General features: G+C 38.0%; 1 protein-coding gene across 3 annotated transcripts in view; it reads right to left on the bottom strand.

Annotated features, from left to right (window-relative positions):
* cacna1ea (calcium channel, voltage-dependent, R type, alpha 1E subunit a) overlaps positions 1–21,113 on the bottom strand; it is a 106,152-nt gene that overhangs the window by 77,293 nt on the left and 7,746 nt on the right. For all 3 annotated transcript variants that reach the window (XM_008407909.2, XM_008407908.2, XM_008407910.2), the window contains exon 3: positions 12,499–13,055. In XM_008407909.2, coding sequence (XP_008406131.1) covers positions 12,499–13,022 — 524 coding nt within the window. In that variant the 5' untranslated portion in view covers positions 13,023–13,055. The remainder of the gene's footprint in view (positions 1–12,498; positions 13,056–21,113) is intronic.

Genomic DNA, 21,113 nt, shown 5'->3' with positions numbered 1-21,113 from the left:
AGAGAGGACCAGGTTAATTGGAATAGCTTTTCTCCATAGTAAATGAAACCATCATTTGAAAACTGAATTTTGCATTTACTTGGGTTATATTTGTCTAATCTTGAAATTTGTTTGATGTGTGGGAGGGAGCATATACTTTTCCTCAGGAGTGTAGAAATAAGTAACTTGTTTCATAGGAATAACCTGAGATAATAACCTGAGATGATGCACTGACATGTCCTTCCATGTTGCATTATTATTATTACTCATATTCCCCTTCCAACTTGTTCAGAATAAAACAAGGCTAAAAAAAACAACAACACGTCAATCATTCATAGACTTCTCGAGAATTTAATAAATAGAATTAGAAAAACACAAAACTTTGAGGTCGTCATTGTTCTCCCACATAAACCAGAGCATGAGTCTTCATTTTATTAGTTCAAGGAAACTCAGTGAATTTTTGTCGGTAATGGAACCATCACTTTCATTCAATCATCTTTGGCAATGAAAGTGCTTTTCTTTTTTACCCGAAAAGAAAACTTGTCAGAAATTCATATGAACGTCCAGAAAAAAAATCTTAGGTCGCTTGTGAATGTTTTTTTTTTTTTTTGTCTTTTTTGCTGACAGTATAAAAGCTTGTAATAAGCCGCAGGCAGTTTGAGGAATATTCCTACTAGTCCTTCATAGGTCAGCAGTTTGAAGTTATTTCACAATCAGCACATGATGTAAAAGCACAAAAAGAAAAATTGTACATTGTACATTTAATATATATGCAAAATAAACTGTTAACAAAAGCATTTTCTTGAGATAATTAGAAATGCACAAAAATGTGGCATGTTATTGGTATTTAAGCTCATTTCTTTTTAAATCTAGCCAGCCTTCTCAAATATTACGTTGGATCAAGACTTGCGTGAAGAAAAGATGTGGTACTTATCACACATGCAGTCGCAGATCAATACAATCAACAGAGCTGGCTGTAAATTAACTACTAGGGCTTTGCAAAGGCTGGTCAGGTACAATGCAGAAGGAATGGAAATGTGAAGAAAATAAGGGTGTAAAACAAGGCCAAACATGATTAAAACTGAATCAAAAATCCTCAGATTCTAGATAGTCACTTAAATAATGAACATGCGAGTGTGTGCGCTTGATTTTGCTCTGATTAGACTCACTATCCCAGCAGCTGCAGATTAATCAGGCTTGATTTTTCACTCCACAGGACATTACATCCCCACATCATTACCTAATGGCTACTTTAGTGGCAGCTGCTCCGAACTAGGTAGTGTACCGTGCAGACGAGCTCAACTCAAGCTGCACTGAATCACGCCGTCTGGTGGGTCGCAAAATGTTAATTTAATACAAGCAGGATAAAAATCAACATTTAGCATGAGCTGGCAGAAATTTGATAGAATGAATCATCAATATTCTTTGTGAGGTTTCATCACGTTTTGTGAATGTACTTGTTACCTGTCGCAGGGTTTGGGGAAAGCAAGCCAAACAGGAGCTTCAAAACAAACAAACAAAGAAAACACTTTGTTATGTCAGCAGTGACGTGAATTTATTCTTTTGCACGTTTTTCAACATATTTACCAATTTTATAGCAAATGTTTGCCTCTCAGGGAAGAACACAATTCATTTGCCTCATGAATGCATGAGGCACAGGAGCTAATTGCATGAGCTCCTGTGTGGGCAGTTCGCAGCAGCTCCACTAGAGTTCGCAGTAATCACACGGTGAACTCCGGTCCTCCCACTGTGGATATTGATGACGTTTCCGTTTGCTTAGCCAGCATCATTCTTTCCATTTGTCAGAAAGCTCCCTCCTGGCACAACATAAGTCATGCAGCCGCAAAAGTTGGACTCCATCTGGTTTGTGGAGTGAATTGGAAGTGATGAATGTCTCACATGCACTTCAGGTGTGATTCTGGCTTGTTTTCCTGCACATTAGTTTCTAAAGTGTGGCTATTGATGCTGACCACATAATTACTGTGGCCATCACTGAATTGTAATCTTAAAACAAGGGCCAAAAAGGCAATTTGGTAATAGCTGAAGCTCCACACAAAGCTCAGCTTTGCTTGAAAGGACCAGTGTCTGAAAGAAATCCTGCTGCACAACAAAGTAAGCTAACAGCACTGAACTCTCAAAGCACAGCACAGCCATCTTTGATATTTTAATCAAGAGCTTTGAATGAGTGAATGGGGAGAAAATTCAAGGTCTGCAGCAGGGAGGACATTCATTCATTCATTCATTCATTCATTCATTCATTCATTCATTCATTCATTCATTCATTCATTCATACCCCCACCCGCCCTGGTGTGTGAGGACTTTAATGTCCAGGGAAGGACAAAACACCACAGTCACAGCATGTATGCACATGTAAACACACATACAGGAATAAGAAGAGTCTATTTTGTTACATATATGGAAAAACTATGGAGGCTCATTTATATATTTGAAACCGTTTGAGTTTTTTGAGAGAAAATTACATTTTAAAAATATGCTGGGACTGGGGTGCTGTGGTGGCGCAGGGGCAAAGCACAACCCATGTATTGAGGCCTTAGTCTTCATGCCGGTTGTCGCAGGTTTGATTCCTGGCCTGGTGACATTTGCCACATGTTTTCCCCCTCTCTCATAACCCTCTTTCCTGTCAAACTACTTTCAAATAAAGGCCACTAGAGCCAACAAAACAACAAAAAATATGCTGGGAATGTGTTGTGCATTCAAATTACTTTGCAGTGGTGTTTTTCTACATCATGAATCCTGCAAGTGGATATATTAACAGGTTTTTCTTACTTCTATGCTAAATAGTCAACTGCTGTGGTGGATTTATAAATATACAAAGTGAAATCAATTATTCTTATACAGAGAGGCCCCGTTGAGCAATTTTATGGCTTATTTCTTAATTTTGTTTCACGATTTCTCCTTAAAAGTTACACAAGTCATAAAATATTGTTTTTATACTTTTTGAATGACAAATATATCTATCTAATCAATAAAAATATGCTTACAGTAAAATAAGACAATTATCAAAGATAGTTCAAATTGAAGAGTCAAGTCCTTAGAAACCTACAATTACAGGAAAAAGTCCTCAGGGTTATGATACAGAGACAACTCAAAATAAAGTTAAAATAAAAAGAATTACAGAATATCTCCTTTGCTTCCTAACAAGACAGAATGTAGCATTGTAAAATACTTTGTATATTTATGAAGTATTTTTTGTTATAAGACATAAAAAGATAGAAGCTGTCAGTTTAATATTTCAGAGGAGAAAGCACTTATTTACTACTATGTGTTGGATTTTTTTATAAATCATATTTTATTTATTGTAGCAATATAGGGGCTTTATGAAGACTTTCTGTCAAGAAAAAAAAGCATGGCTCCCATTTTTTTGTTTTGTTTTATGGGGGTATCATTAAATGAAAATCAAAAATTAAAATTGGATATACGTTTCAAAACATAATTAATTATTCTGTAGTGTATTTTGCAAGAGATGATTTTGATTTTAAAGCAGTGCTTGTTTTCTTGACATTCAAACTGCCTGTTGAGAGAGATTTAAAGTCAAAAACGGGGTGAATTTTAAAAATGCTACTTACAATCACTTTTTTCATAATCACTGAAAATAACACAAAACGAGTTTTAATGAAATAGGAAGTCCATTTTACTGATAAGTACTTCTTGGTTTGATTTTACAAGGGGACACTCAGAATATACTCGCATATTGAACAGGCTGAAAAATACAGGTTGGACGTTACTTTGCTTCCCGGTGTTCATTATGAAACTGACCATAAATGTCTTCCTGGGGTACTTGAACTTAGGCACATAGCAGAATGTTTATTGGTAAGCGTCGTATTGTTTTTGAACATGCGCACTAGAAAATCAAAGCGCATGTTGCTGTCGTGTGATGTAAATGGAGGGAGGTGGAAGTCATATTTCACAGGGTTTTCTCAGGGGAGTGAGCTGCTTCCAGCAAAGCAGGGCATGTGCCTGCAGAGATGCATGATGATAACAGATAAAGATACGCTGCACTGCAACAACAGAGCTTAAAGAACGGGGACACAAGCAAAATATTATTTTGGAAAGAGGAATATAGGTCATTATCGTTCTGAATAGCTTTATTTTATAGTGTAATTACAAAAGGGAATAAAGGTTTATCGCTTTGCTACTTTGGCTATGATGAAGGAGAACGCTTTCAAGTGGCTATTTAAAAAGTAAGATGTCTGTTTATTTTTTAAATCCAACTAGAAAATAGGCTTTAGTCAGTTCTTTGTAATGAAAACACCAGAACAAACGGCATTTAAGAGCTTCATTATTTTTGTTTTATCTTAAGAGATTAACACAATTGTTAAAGTAGTTAATTTCATCTGTTTTCTAGCGCTGTAAGTCCTCTTTAGAAGGCTCAAGTGTCTCCTTCACATGGTTAAATAATTGGCTGTCCTGCCGCAGATATAGACAACCTGAAATATGCAGACGTAGCTAAAGTGACTGACTGATCAGTGACGGAAGTATCTGATATATTTACTACATCAGATAAGGACTGCAGAACTTCAAAGCAGAGTTAGGTATTAATTAATATCCCAAGTTTTGAGCAACTCACAGAGCACTGTTGTGTAAACTTGCAAAGTCATGGTGAAAATGACTGACCTGGCAAGAATAGCATTAATTTTGCTTCGTGGAAAATGATGTGCATGACAGAAAACTGAACACACCATCACCACAGGTAAACAAGGTGGTGGCAGCATCATGCTGCAAATGTGCTTCTCTTCATAACGGACAGTTTATGGAAACCTGACAAAGTGCAGGCTTCTTTAGATTAAAGTATATGAATGTATCATGACGGCCCAGTCAAGGCACAGATCTATGTCCAGTTGAGAATAGGTGATAAAAACCCTAACCCTAACCCTAACCCTTGACAGGACAGGACGAAACGAGACAAACATAAACTAAAATTTATGTTAGTCTCGAACAAACATAAATTTAGTTCAAGACCATTTTCTCAAACTAGGATAATTACAGCAATCAATATAAAAACCTGTATGCCACAAAACAATCTGGAAACAATTCAGCTGTAACTAGACATAGCAAAAATAATGTTTCTTATGATTAGTGCCATGATCTCTATTCCGTCACTGCATTGTTTCTGCTCAGCATGCTGAAGAAATATTTAGACATCGTCTCCTGACAGATCAGATATTTTGGAAATCTCTCCGTCTCTGTGACAGTCATCAGCAGTGTCAGCTCGCGACAAATTGTCATCCGAACGCAGGGAGACAGGGAGCAAAAATAGGAAAAACAAATGAAATTGGAGGGTAATTGAGAGCACAAATGCAGGAATAGATCATTTCATCTCATAAATGCAGCAGAGAAAGAGAGATATACTTGGTCAATAAGCAAACTCAACAGCTTGAATAAAGTGAAATGAATGCTGTGTAGACAGCGAGAAAACACGTTTTAAACAACTTTGTCTAATTGCCCTTAATGACGCTGCTATCCCTATTCTCTGTTTTGCTTAAGAGATGCACAGCTTTGTGGCAACCAAAGCTGCTATTCAGCGTGTCATCATTAATAATTCAAATGTGACAAACTGCTCTGACATTTACACTGCGCTGGGGTGTCTGTCTGACACTGACAGAGGGACAATAATGAAGTGAAGGGCTCTGCTGCTGCTGTGTGCTGATGCAATTAGAAAGGTTTAGGCCTCAAAAAGTGTTCAACCTTCATTGGTAAAACACTAATGGTGGAAGCTGCGATGACCTTTAGAGAAATCATCCACTGTCCTTTAGTTGAGATTGAGCTGCTTACAGTAGATACAACAACTGGTCACATCCTGTCAGCCAAAGCAGCGTGGATATGAATCACCAACCAGGTTTTCATGATGTTTAGACTCTTATAGTTTGTTTTATATTGCAGTGTTTCTAGTTTCGCACACTTTTGAGGGATGAAAGCGAATGTGCGAAGGAGCTGCAGACAGACTTGGGTTTTAAAAAGCTTGAGACCTGCAGTTCAGAGGGTCGAGAACGAACCGACGAGTGAAAGTCTCAGAGGACGGCAGAGTTCAGAAAATCTCAGAGCCGAAGATTTCTGCAGAGATGCAACAGATTGTGGTAAGAGGCCATGTCAGTAGTTCCCTGACTAAATTGGTGCAGAGTCATATGTGGAACCTATTGCACAAAAGAGGTAGGAAGGAAGCATGGAAAAATGAGAGGAAAGAAGGACAAACAGATGACTCCAGATGTTCTGACTCCAAATCACTCTTTGTAAATCTCGGTCAAATCTTTGAATAGATTTTGTTACAAAATCCTCTCAAAGCTGCAGCTATCCATGCTCCTGCTGCACCTTTTCCAACCACACCTTTTCCTTCCACTCAACTTTCTGTGAATAGGCTTGGATCCAGAACTTCCATGATTGTGCAGTCTACTGATCCAGAGTGAGACATCATTTAGAACCTCAAGAAAGATTTGGTTAGTTAAATGGACAGGATGTGACATCGTAACTTTCTGGTCTGTAAATTGTACGATAGTTTAATTTTCTGAGACACAGAATTGTAGGTATTTGCTATCTGTAGTTACAAAAATATACAATTGTTTTTTATATTACAAAATTACAAAAAAAAGCTTTAAATATTTCCTGCTATGTGTAATTAATCAATATGTGATGTTCACTTTCTGAAACTTTTTCATAATTTTCACATTTTCTGAGATGTACTTGCATGTGTTGAATGGATGGAGAGGTGATGTGGGAACAGTATTTTCTTATGTCATAATTCTCCCAATGCTTTTGAGAAAGGCAGATACACAATAGTTTATCTGGGTTACAGTACGCATCCACTCAAATGATGAAATAATAACCCCTGAATCACTCTTTTCTGCTGGCCGCCACATGGCTAAATAATGAGGTCCGTGTTGTAAAAAGACACTTTTATAATAGCAGCTCCAAGCAGAGAAGTGAGATGTAAGGCTTTATAGATGGTCAGAGACACAGTTAGAGCGTTTGTGTCAGACAGAGATCACAAGACTCAGGGATCACAAAGAGTTTATCTAAGCCTCTGAACACTCCTGTCAAAAGCTGTTCCAACAGAGACACACAGCTCTGCAAAGAGTGAACGACGACACAACCCACACACTGTACATAAAAACAGAGATGATGGCTTCACCATTGATCTGCTGCAGTTCGTCTGCCATCTGTTTACCTCTGAAGACTGCAGCATTTTCTGAATCCGAGTCCTGTGAAGTATTACACTGTATGCATAAGCGTGCATTTGAAGTTTCATGATATTTTAAAATAATTTGGTCCTCAACTTTGATTTTTTTATTTTTTATTTTAATTGTCTCTAATCCCCACTGGGTCAAAACTCTACATGCAGACTTAAGCAAACATAAAAACAAATTTGGACAGACGTCGCTCAGCAGATCGCAGAGAAAACACACACACTTTTAGTCACTACCAGCAGTTTTTGGATATAATTCTGTCAGAATGTCTCTACTTGCAAGACTAGGTGGCACTCAATAGAATTGGTTGCTTTTCAGGAACAAAGACAACTTTGAAGCAAAGTGAATATATTTTTAAAAGAATTAAGAATGCACATTGCATCAAGTCACTGATTTGCAGCATTCCTCCTAGGTGAACATAGCAACAGGAGATTGTCACTTGCACTGTGTCGCTGACTTTGGTTTTCCTGTGCATTTCATCAATAGTGCAAAGAATTGCAGATGTATGTGTCGTGTTGACTCCACTTGACTCGCTGCAAGACAGAGCAGCGATGATGGACCATGTAAAGATGTAAACATGTCTTTGACAAGTGCTGGCTCGTAGTAAATATAAAAGACAAAACATGAGACAGATCAAAAATAGAAACATCAGAGGTGCTATGGGAGAACAACATGCTGGACTCAGCTGTGTCTGCCCTGCAATGCTAATGGTTTTTCTGGAAAGAGTCCATTTTTTAAATGAAAGTCCTGTTGCTTCCAGCTGACATAATAAACTGCAAGGCAAGTCAAACAATTAATTTACCGTTCAACTCTGTGATGGCAGCTTTGCTTTTAGGGACACATTAAAACAAAACATTACGCTTCTCTGCAGTCTCATGTCACAATGGCTACACATTCATTCGGTTTAATTCAGACTGCTTTGTGCTGTTTTGCGATAACATCATCACAATCAGATGCTGCAGACTCATTGATTCCATTTCTCTTTGCTTTAGAGATGAGCTGATAATTTGATAAAAGCCTCTAGACAAAAAAAAAAGAATGCAGGCATGACATCTGTGAACCAGGAAAAGTGAAAATCACTACAAATCAAATAATGCATTTAGTATGTAACCTCAGCCCAGCTTTTAATTGTACACACACCCAATCCACATTACATGAGATTAATATTATTTGTCTCTGACACTGACAGGCACTGGCACCTAGAAATGGGTCTTGTGTCACAGCTGGAAAGCCCTGCTACTCCCTCAGTCTGCTCAGACTTAATTTCCAAGTTCAGTTTAATGACTCATGGATGTAACATATGCTGCTAGTGCTTCAACAGCCCTAACTGCTTTAAATTTCTGGCTGGCAGCATTTAAATGAACCACAACACCCACACGCCTCGTGGCTTTCTTTTACTGTTTTTCTCTCCAGTTTTTGTGAGACCATTTGGAGAATTGGACTTCTGCCAGCAGAACCTGCCACAGGGCAGATGCTGAGTTTGATGTAATTTGCTGATCTTTGCTACTGACTGGACCCTGCATGATTGTTGACAAGCCTGATCAAAATGTGTAATAGAAACAAAACAAACTTAAAATAAAGTGTGATGGAGAATTGGCGACCGGAAAATACAATCATGTAGTTTTCTGGAATAATCTAAAACAGAGATATAAAGATGCTTTTTATGCCCCTGTCACCATCCTTGTATATACAAACTGGCATGATAAAATCAGATACTTGCCCAGCAATGTTTGTTACAGTTCCAGATGTTTTAAACTTTTTAGATATCGCTCTGTCTGCAATCATGGGCATATTTATGCAGTTTTCTGATTCATGACGACATATCAAGCGATATGTTCTCCCCCCTTCTTTCCTATTTTTAAAAGAGGGTTAGTAGAGATTAACAGAAATACAGTGAATCTAGAAAATAGTCACAGGACATAACTTTTTCCACATTTTCAAATTGTATTAAAGAGGCATTATTATTATTATTATTATTATTACATTTTCTTCTGTCTCTTTAAGCCGTTTCCGACACTCCGCCTTCAGTACTTCATCACAACGACGTTCCTCCGTTATGCTGTTTACAACCATTCTTAGGAGAATGGTTCATATGATAAGCTCAGCAGACTTGCATTACTAGACAAAATTTCTACACAAAAAAATACCCCGTTATGACAACATGGAAAAAAGTCTGAGATTTTTGATAATTTACTAAAAATTGAAAACCAAGACATCACATTTATGCAAGTATCCTTCTGTAAAATGGACCGTAGAAGAGCAGTCTGGAGCACGTTTTCATAAAGGATGCTGCATCCGCCTGTTCCCTCAATCCTGACTAACCTGCCAGTTCCTGATGTTGCAAAACATCCCCTTAGCATAAAATGCAAAAATACCTTAGACAGGGATTTGAACCTAGGACCTTCTTACGCCAAAGGAACAGTGCTACCAACCTGGCAGCACCTATCCTAAAAACATGCTTTTATTTTCCTAGACACAAAACCACCAAACTAAGAACTCCAACTGTAGTCTGTCACTGAATGCATAAACCAACAATATTCATTTTGATCTGGATATTCTGAGTTAAATAAAGCTCAGACAAATTTTAGGGACATATTATCTGATGCTTTTAAGAGGGACAACTTTCAATTGTCTTACTTGACTTCAATACGACTACCTCTATCAAAAACCTGCAGCAGTAGTGAGGATTTTTTTTATCATCGCGCTACTTTTTCACTTTTTCCACACATGCAAAATGCAAAGGTCAAAGTAGATCAAGAGGTTTTCTGTTGTTCTTGTCTGTTTGAGAATAATATCTTCCTATAGTCAAACTGCCAGATTGATTCAGCCTGATTACTGTAATTAGAGGCACAATAATGTCAACTCTAAACACAGCTATTCGATATAATGCTTCCGAGAGGATGTCGTAATTTAGATCCTCCTGGGATGAATGCCGCAAATGCATTCACACACAAGACTCTACAAATGTGAGAATGCATCAGTCTCTTATTTCTTTGCATTCTTTGCTGATGAAGCTTCAACACCAAATGCTTGGACGCTTCGTTTCCAGAATCGGAGGTTTGAAACTCAGGATCCCAAATGGATTCTCCTCTCAAGGAGCATTAAATACTAAGCAAACAAAGGTCAACAAGAGCATGTAGGTCACCTTACATGCAACAATCACTGTGACACTACATGGAAAACAACTAACAACGACTAACTCTCTTGGGATGTCAGAGTATCCCAACCCAAATTTCACTTTGCTGTGTTATTTGCTGACAATAAGCAACAATTTGTCCCAAGTGTGTGCGGATGAACCGGTCATTCGAAGCCCACAAGGAAGACATTTCCTCTTGGGTGCCTGAAAACACTGAATACATTCAATGACACATTTTTATAACTCTGACCCTAAAATGAAACCTTAAAGTCCAGGGAATCATTAGGACTTTACGTATTGCCTTTGGGGAGTCATGAACACCCAGAGGAAATTCAAACAACGAGCCTGTCAATTATTTTTTGAACCCAATTATTGACAAATTTCTCAATCACTGTCCGCTTTTACACTGATTACCATGCATTTGTCACGCAGCAGAGCGGGGTCGTAACAATTTCAGCAGCAGGCCATTGGGTGTCATAACAGAACATTTCTACAAACTGCACAAGCTTGTTTTAAAACAAAATATTCAGGGAGAGTAACCAAACCTGCAGAAAAAAACAGACAAGTTTTAATGTCACAGTGTATCAGACTGCCCTGCAATCAAGCTAATTGTATTTGAAAACTCAAAACAGGTGCAACAATTGGCCCAAGGGCAAATGCTGATTCCCCCCCCTGCCAGGTAGCTGAGGTCTGCCGTTAAATGGCAGTGAGAGGTGGATGTGCACGGTTGTAATGCCTTCTGACTCACTGTGGTCACTGTCCTCTCTGCAGGTTCAGTCTACATCTGTCATGACGTATTACAGTAATTATATCGGACAGGGTGGAGAACAGCTATCTGGTCCATGGTCAAGCATCTCTACAGGCCTCTTGATCCACAAATCGCCCACTTGCAATCTACTGTCACCTGAACCTAAATATCAAATGCAAATTAAAGCAGGAAAAGTTCTCATTCATCCTCCGTTTCCTCATCGCCTCCCCTGCATTCAGCGGACGTCATCTCCTCACTCGTCTCACGTCCCACTCTCTCTGCAATTAGCCTCCCCAAACCTCCGTCTCTTTAGGCGTAGCTTATGATAAGATGCGGCATCCTGTACCTGCGGTGAAAAAGGTTCGAAGGGGGGCACAGAGGGCGCCAGCTAGAGGTGAAGCTCTGGCTTCAGCAGGAAAAGACATAGGGGGGTGTCACTGCAATAAACAGCTAGAAACTTCCACCACACCACAGGACAGGAAGCTAATAAACACACACACACACACATACACACAGAAGGGCTATTTAATATTCAGCACATGGAAAGAACATGGGAGTGAGTGCACACACATACTCATCAATGCTTCACAGTAAAATAGTTGAGTGACACAAGAAGATGCTGAATGTTTTTAGTAGTTTATTGTTCAGTTTTATGTTGGTGGAGATAAAATATATTTTCCATGGATATAAATATGAAAAATTAGGTTTAATCTGTTGTCCTCTGAAAGGTTATTTCAAAACATTTGAGTCTAATCAAGGCTAGGGTTGGATGATATAGCTGAAAAAAGTATCACAATATCAACACTTTATACTGATTAGTTTTTTGTTTTATATATCCAAAATACTGTAAAACTGATGACAGTCTGGAATAGGAAGTGTTTGCTTGATGACAGTATGTGACCAGAACATTGCATTATAAACTTTAGCAAGTTGAAAAGTGTAAGTTTCTCTTTTTTGGTCTACAAATTTTCTATTTATGAATTTTAGAAAGTGGTTAGAATTTTCTTGAGCGATGTTTTCATACATGAAAATCTGTGATTCACCTTGCATTTTTAGAGCAAGCCTAACATTGCTTATATACTTAAACTGAAATGACCATGTTAAAAGTTTCATTTGCAAGAGAATTGCAAATAACTAACAATATATAACTGCTCTAATCTTGTTAATTCAACAGCAGAAATTAGGTTTTCTAAAAAAAAAAAAAAATACAGAACATTATGGGCCTAATTGCTTTTTATGGTATAAAAATTCACTCTGTGATATAAACTTTGGCTCCTGAACTTCTAGCAGCAGCTGATGAAACAGAAATATCAGATTTACCTGTATTTGTGAAGCTACATAGTAAAGTATGTACAACGTAACTCTGTAACGCTTAAATTACAAATTGGAAGTTATATTTTAAGAAATCACAATTAAATAAGAAACGTCATACTCACTCCCACTCTTTGCGACGAGCCTGCGGTGTGCTATGTATTTTATGGGCCTGGTGTGCTTTGACTATGTCCTTCTGTTCAATCAGGCCTCCCCGCCGTCTCTTGATTACATTGGGACTGACTGCCAAATCTCCATCCACCCCAAGCATCCCACCTCCAGCGTCAAATGTTGAGGCCACATCCAGAGAAAGGCCGAGGCGGTTCGGGTGGAGAGTTTGAGCCTGCCCAGTCGTCTGCGGGAGGTAGAGGGTGTCGTAGCTGGTGGACAGACTCTGGGGCTCCAGGAGCGGGTGAGGCTCGGAGCAGGGGCTTGAACCTCCAGCCAGCCCTCCTCGATGCTTCTGCCAGCTCTCGCAATCCGTTGGTGACGGGTGCAGGACGTGACGCCTGGGGCTACTGCTGCCACACATCTGTCCAAAACCAGCTGCTGGACTGTCAGGCCCTCCTGAGGTGGGAGGTCGCTCCAAAGCATCGTGGTCGTCTGTCAGAGACTGAGAGCTGACAGAACATGAGCCCAGTTCCAGCATGGTGGTAAGGCTACCCGGGATCTTAGCATAGTGCTGCAGGAGGGAAAAGGAGCAGAGATCAGACGGACTTAAAGTTTCATCATAATATTTTGCGGTACTACTTGGTCAATAACAGTGACTATAAAAACTATTTATTACTCCTTTTCTAGGTAATTGTATGCATGACAATTATAGCTTCACTAACTGCTCTTGAAAATCATTCCCATATGTTTCTTTAGGACACCAGTCATATAAAGAAGTGTAACATATTACGAAAGTAAAGACAAATTTTCAAATTCATTGATATTTATTGATAAACTCATTGAGCAAAACTAACAATATGGACAGCTTTGAGATTTTTAAACATTATTATCTGGAACTTATTGTGAGAACAATAAATCAAAATTCATATAAGAAATTTATCATGATGAACGATATGATGAATGGGAAGCAGCACATGAAGCACTGACAGACTAAGAGCGATGCATCATTCCTAATCCCAAGTGGCATTCAGACTCAGTCAAAAACAATTTGCCTTAATAAAACCTATAAACTACAATATGATTATTAATATTTGTTACACACAGAATTTAATAACAAATTTTCACTCATTTTGCCACCACAAATAAAACAAAACACCACCTCATACTTTTTTCCTAGAATAGTTGCATTTTACTGCTCTGTATGTTGTCTCATCTTTGTTAGGCTCTTTAGCAGCCTTTGCATCGCTGTTACAAATTTACACACACGCACACGCACGCACACACACACACACACACACGCACACGCACACACACACACACACACACACACACACACGCACACACGCACGCACCCATACACACACACACACACAAGCAATCTTGCCTTAAGGAGACTGCAGTAATTGAACAGGGCAAAAATCAAACTGCCAGCCATGTTATTGATGAGCCTGAATCGCAGCTGCCTTCCACTATTGACAAGATCTGTTCAAGTTTTCTTTTTCTTAAAAAACCCAGTTTTATTTGAATCTGAATTTGCTAATTTTAGCAAAAATGCATTTACAATTAACTAATGTGTGTAATTTTAATGTTAGTATCTTGTATATAAGCAGACATAATGACCTGTGGTGGGGAATACTGCTCATCACAGCCATTCAAAGAAATCTGAGCAAAAAACACAAAATCCTACCAAATATTGTATCTCCCTGCACTCGAAAAAGTACAAAACTAACTTAAAATTCATGTTCTAGCAAGATATTTAAGTACTAGTTCAAATGGAAGATTGTTTTTGCCTTATAAAAAAAAGTAGAATATTGTCACTCATTTCAGAAAGTTAAACTCATATAGATTCATTACATGTAGAGTGAAATATTTCAGGCCTTTATTTGTTGTTGTTTTTATGATAACGGCTGAAATATTTTTCTCAATAAATCATATTACAATTGAGCATTGAAAAAAGGATATCTTAGAGATGTCTATGTTCATTTCTATATGAATCACTGCATCAATGCAGCATGACACGGAGGTGATCGGCGTGTGGCATCGAGGTGTAATGGAAACTCAGGTTGCTTTGCGAGACTTCCGGTTATTCATAAAACATCCTAACATCTTGATCTTGGTTTTATCTGCTTGTTTTAATTAATGCTCTCCCCAGTCAGTCTGTCAGCTTAGGTAGAACGGAAATATTTTTGCAGGTTGGCATTTGTGCTATTGTCTCTCTGTTTTCAGAGGATTTCTTGAACAATGTTCTGTGAAATGTTCAAAGCTTTGCAAATATGTTCTGATCCATTTTCCCACAACTTTATCCCTGACCTTCCTGGAATGTTCCTCAATCTTCATGACGCTGGTTTTCCACTGTTGCTCTATAATCTCTGAGACCTTCACAGAACAGTTTTCAATTTCATTCTGCCATGCACAAACACAAAACCCATCTACAGTTATGCTGTGACGAGACATTGAAAAGAAATTCAAAGACAGCCAACGTTCATGAACGCAGCCGTGCTCAGAATGAGGTAACAGCAAACATCAGTAACGTATGTTATGTATTTTTTGATGAAATGTCAAAGGCATGCGTTAACTTTGTACAATATGCATAGAATGTGTGCAGTGAGTGAGCAGCATAAATGGCTGATTAGTACAAAGTGTGAAGACCTGAGATCCGCTCTGCAGCCAGAAATTTGATCTGCAAACCCATTCTTGCAGTGTGCCAGTGTCGTTCTCTCTCACTGGCCTCAGTCTGTTCAAAATATCCCCAGTCCTCTGAGCATCAAAACCAATTATATAAGCTGTAACCTAGCCCCGCAACACAAATAATCACATAACACTGCCAGAGCTGTGCTTAATTATGCAGTTAGGAAGAAGAAAAGCTAACACTGACATCTTATTTAATTATCTTTATGTCTCCCTTATCGGATCGGAGAATTAGCGACGACTTATTTGGTTTTTGGGGATGTGTTAAGCAAGCGATACAACTGAGAGATTTAATTTCCAAATGTGCTGCAGAACGGCGCATACGACTGGTCCTCCCGAAGTCCATTTCAGTTACATGAATGATGGATTTCTGGTTTTACGGCCCCTCGGAGAGGAAAGCTCCTAAATAACGTCAGAGCAAAGATAGCAAGCTGTGAAAATAAAATGCTGCAGATCACAAAGCTGTAAGGTGAGGAAGGTGGAGTTAGGTCACTCAGTTGTCTTGCACATACCCAAAAGTCCATCAAGAGCCTTCAAGTCACTATATTTTCAGTTGTTAATAAATGAATGTGCACCTATGAATGGAGCACTAATGACTAGGGATCTTCTCCTTGTGCTTAAGATGAGGGCTTTATTTTTACATTATTGTGTCTCTCACCCCCTCTAAGCCGTTTATCAAATAAAACAGGCATGGAAAAAAGAATCTGACTTAACATTCTTCACTTTGTCAGAGGCAGAGCGAAAGCTTTTACATGTTATTCTCTTGTATTACGTAAAGACCGTAAATTACTCCGTTCTCTGTTTATAAGCAGCTACAGGTAAGAAGCATAAAAATCCTTAAAACAATTTTTTTTTAACTTGAGTTACATTTTCCTGACAAATATAATCAATATGCTGAGATTGATACCACAAACACATCATTTAGTATCCAATCAAACACTGCATCCAAACAAGACTTTGTGGTCGCAGTGCTGCACTTACTGCTCTTGTGATGGTGACAATTCAATATATTTGGCAGCACTATTTTCAACATTTTTATATTTATTTTTCCATTTAAAGTTCCAACAAAGTTTTCTCAACAACATATGTTTAAATTGCTGATAAAGGGACAAAAAGGTCCTTTCCTAGCATGCCTCCCCAGAAAAAGGTTGACATGGTTGTTATAAAGACTATGTGACCACAAGAAGCCAATCATTCCTGCAGTTTGCTGAGAATATACTTTGGAGATTTTTTGGTACAACTCTTTCCATTGTGCTAATAGTGCATGGTAGCAAGATAACCCAAAGTCCTTGTCTGGCCTTGTTTGTCATAATTCAGTTGTCTTAATTTCCTCTGACTGCTGGCAAGTTTAGAAATGTAGCATCTCTTGATGTTGTGAATTTAAATACATTTTTGAAAATGAGCCTGTAATTTAATTGAACTACTTTTAAAGATTATGCAGGACAATTAGATTAATCTGATTAAATTATTTTATTCATCTTCTCATTCTGAACATGCTTAACAAAGGGATAAAGCCTATCATTGCTAGACTCACTACAGCAGCCACAGTTGGATCTTTATCTATAAAGTTATTCAATAGGAACATAAATAAACAACCAATGTTTCATTAACATATCTTCTTTACCAAAAGTGCTAATGTAGGAGGGAACTGATCAGAAGACATAAATACATGCAGGAAAGGAATCTAAAACTGAAAATTGTTTGGAAAAACTAATTAGAGAATCAAAATCAATTTTACACAACAATTTTTACTGTTTGTCTGAGACTGTTTGTTGTGTTTTTCTAACTGGCTGTGAAATTAATCTGGTTTAAATTGCAAATATTTAATGAAAAGATTTCAGCAAAAAGGAAAAAAAAAAAGTAATTTTTCACACCACTCTCAATCCACATAAACCCCTCCATTCTTTCGCTTCAGTAAACAAAACTACAATCCAGACTGAGACGGTGAGAGCAAGGCCAAGCAAAACCAAACAAACATAAAAAAAAACACAGTGAGTTTGCCCAGGGAATCATATGTTGTGTGATTCCTGGTAGGAGGAGAAAAGAAAATGTCCAGGGAACTCTCATTGATCTGGTGTTTATCAAATCCATTTGCAAAATTATGTTTTCAAAGTGGCTGGACAGAAATGCCAACACAATTAGATGATCTCTAAGTTCAGACAAATGGATCTGAGCATAATCCTCCCAGATTACAGAACCTGCCACATAAAAATGAGCACACAACAAAACAGAGAAACTTTCATTAATAAAACAGAATAAGTTTGTGGCCAAACTTGGAAAGTGAGGAAATTTATTTTTTTTATAATCAGAGAAAAAACAGAGTAAACAAAGAAGCCCAATCTAAAAAGTTAGAAATCTTAATCAATAATGATTATGTTGACTTTAAATTACCATCTACAACAACTAGTCAGTGTGTTTGGCTGTAATATGATTTCATGTAAAGACTGTGTTTGTCTGTACACATGGTACAGTTATTAATCCTACTGTGTGCTAAAGCAGATAACAATTTATGATCATCAGCTGGTATTTGTGAGGAAAAACACAGAGAAAGTTCACTTAATATGCAAAAGGGTGTTTTTCCTCTTCTTACTGCTTTTCTCAGCTGTACTTTAGAGCCTCACAAAAATAGTCACAGCCCTTGAACTATCTTACATTTTACATGTTACCTGCTTGACTGTCCTGATTTCTGATGTCAAATTATCCTTTTGTTTTGCTGTGATTCCAAAATAACAATGTTTGCCAAAGAAAACTGGCTTTTTTAGCATAGCCAAGCAAAACATATTACTGTTAAAGTGAAAAAGCAATGTCAAAATCAAATGGTTATTATCATGGCAGAAACTCGGCATGCAACATCGATGACTTTTGAGAACAAAAAAGGCAAGATAATATAAAAACATGGGGGAAAATGCCTAGATGCTGAAGTTGTGGCATTCAGATGTGACCCAAAGAGAAGATGAGACAACTGAAGTTCAAACCAATAACATAATTTCATATTGATATGCCATCTGGATCTTATTTAATTGATCTTTTAGAGTCGTTATTAAGTCAAAGTTGAGCAACTTCGTCTTTTTCTCCTCGCACATGCAAGACTGACTGCAAAGGGTCTGATCACATCTGCTGAAGCTAAACTTTTTTATATATTTTCCAAATAATTTAATTGTTCTTAAGTATTATTTTATTATTATCATCATTACTGCACTGCACCTTATGTGTGTGTTTTTAAATTCATTTAATTTCATTACCTTTAGACTGCATGGAGCACTGTTGCCAAGCAATTTCCCCCCCATTGGTTTAATAACATCTGGGACTAAATCTGAATTGCCCCTATGTGTGTGCGTGTGTGTGTGTGTGCATGTGCGCGCGTGCGTGCATGCGTGCGTGTGTAGGTGATTGTGCATGTGTGTGCATACACAGTTGTCTATCCTCAGTGACCCTGCTGTAGAGTGACAAACTTTTGGGGGGAATATCCTGTTTCCTGGCCAGAGACTGCTCAGTGAACCATCACAGAGTTTGAACAACATGATGCAGGAAAAGAATATGAGCGGATGAACTTAATCTGTTATTTGCTTTTTGTGTTTGTCTGACGTAGCTGTTTCAGATAATCAAAGACATACTGATAACAAAACAAGGTAGCCAGAGGAAATACATGTTCTGTGATTAACCTCTTCTTATTTGGTTAAATTTCACAAGCAATATCCAGACCTGATGACAACAAGATCTGAAGAATTCAGAAAACTTCAGAAGGACGTAAGCAAAGAATTGTGGAAAAAGCAAAAATATCATATCCCGATCAGAAGAACTTCAAAAAGGTAAAGTCGTCAATGTCTATCAGTCTGGAAAACGTTACAATCTTATTTCTGGGGCTTTGAAACTTTACAGAGCACAGTCAGTCATTCTCCACAAATGTAGAAACATGTTAGAGTGGTGAGACTTTCCATGTGGGCGGTCTAGTAAAATTACTCCCAGACATCATTGAGGACTCTCAAAAGAACCCAGAGCAGCTTTAAAGGCACAACAGGCTTTTTTGGCCTTTGTTGAGGTCAGCCATCAAGATTCAACAATAAGAAAGAAACTAGGCAAATATGGCATTGATGGAACGATTCCCAGGACTTCAGGAAAAATTTTCAGTGGACTGATGACATGAATTGGAACATTTTTTAAATGTTTTTGTTGTGTTACACAGAATTTAATAAAATGAAGATCATTCCTGGTGATGAACTGTGGTTCTAATGGTTTCCAAGGCCAGGATGTCTTGGCATAACTAATGAAGCTATGAGTTCTCCTTTCTATCAGAAAAGCATGGCCATCAGCTGGTATGTGGCACAACATCCAAAGCACACCAGCTAGTCCACCTCTGAATGGCTCAAAAACATCCATAAATTACAATTTTGAAATACCATATCAAATCCGGCACATAAATTAGGTCGAATTGCTGTAGTCAGTCCTTTTTATTGTTAGTTGGAACCTCAGCGAATTGCAAAATGATTCAGTTGTTAAACCTTACCTCATTTTAATAATTTATTCAGATACATTTGAAATGTGATTGCTTTGTCATTTCAGTCTTACCATCTTTAACTGGTATTTGTATATTTTTTTTTCTTGGATGTTTTCTCTACTGCCCGTTTTCCGCTGACGTTTATGGTTTTTATGTATTCCACCTGACTGCAGAAAAAAATTTCCTAATGTGGACAATAATAAAGTGACAGTGATAATGAATATATACAGACCATTCATGCTTGAAAACCCTCCAATCTGGCAACCACTCTAATTTCCTCCAGAGTGACATTAATGAGTTCATGATTGACAAAGTCATCACAAATGCTTGATGATGGATGTTGCTGCAAAGGGTGGCACAACCATTTATTAGGTTAAGGGGGGTTAGAAGACTTAAAATAATAATGTATTTATAAAGCTTGCTGTCAGGAGTGGTGTGGTTGTTGGTGAGGAGAGAACGCAGGTAGATCCAGGATGTGATGAAAATGATGAATTTAATGATAATACTCAAAACAGTCCAGGACAGGCAGCACGGGAGAGAACAATAGCACACGGCTAGTTATCGGTAGCACTGACACAAAGACTGAACACGGAGCTGAGTTAACCAGGACTTAACAGTCCAACTGGAAAACTAGGACGACTACTCATACGACAGACAAACTGAGACAGTGATAGACATATGTAAGACAAGGACCCGACAAGAACACAGACAACAGGTGAGACTAAATACACACAGGGTAATCAAGGGAAGGAGACACACCTGGGAGACAATCAAGGGGGGGAGACACAGGAAGCAAACTGAACACAAAAAAACTCTAAAAATAAATACACAGAAACACAATCATGACACTTGTATGTGTCTGATAATAATTAGGTTTGATAATCTAAAACATTTAAGTGGAACAAAAAAGAAAACAACTTAATAACTGTAAAGGGGAAATACTTTCTAACAATCTAGTTGGATTAGCTGGTGCTGCTCATATTTACACTCCTCAACTTTGACCTAGAGTAGTCTAATTAACGTTTTATATCTTATTTGACTTCAGAAATACTGGTTGGATGAATCCGGTGACCTTTTAACACAAATTCATTTTCCTGCTTCTTGAACATTTTAAAGTGCGTATAAATCTGTTGATGGCTCATTTAATAAAATGCCAAACCTGCCATTCCACGGGTTTATAAAGATTGAATTGAAAAAAAAAGACTAATGAGGTAGAATAAAAGGTAATTTGTATATCTGACATTGATGTGAACCATCTGTGCACTAATGTGTCTACTTTCTTGGCATTTATTACAGAAGCCAACGCTCTGAAAATACACAACACAACCTCAAAGCTTCATAAAAATCCTTCTCAGAGTCAGACATAAAGGCCCCCTCACTCTCCTGTGGCTGCTCCTCACAATTATCAGAATCATACAGTCAAGAAGGTCGACAATGGTTTGTTCT

The sequence above is a fragment of the Poecilia reticulata genome, linkage group LG4 (assembly GCF_000633615.1).
Source record: "Poecilia reticulata strain Guanapo linkage group LG4, Guppy_female_1.0+MT, whole genome shotgun sequence".
Lineage (NCBI taxonomy): Eukaryota > Metazoa > Chordata > Actinopteri > Cyprinodontiformes > Poeciliidae > Poecilia > Poecilia reticulata.
The sequence above is the reverse complement of the archived record's forward strand: the minus strand, read 5'-3'. Positions and strand labels throughout refer to the sequence as shown.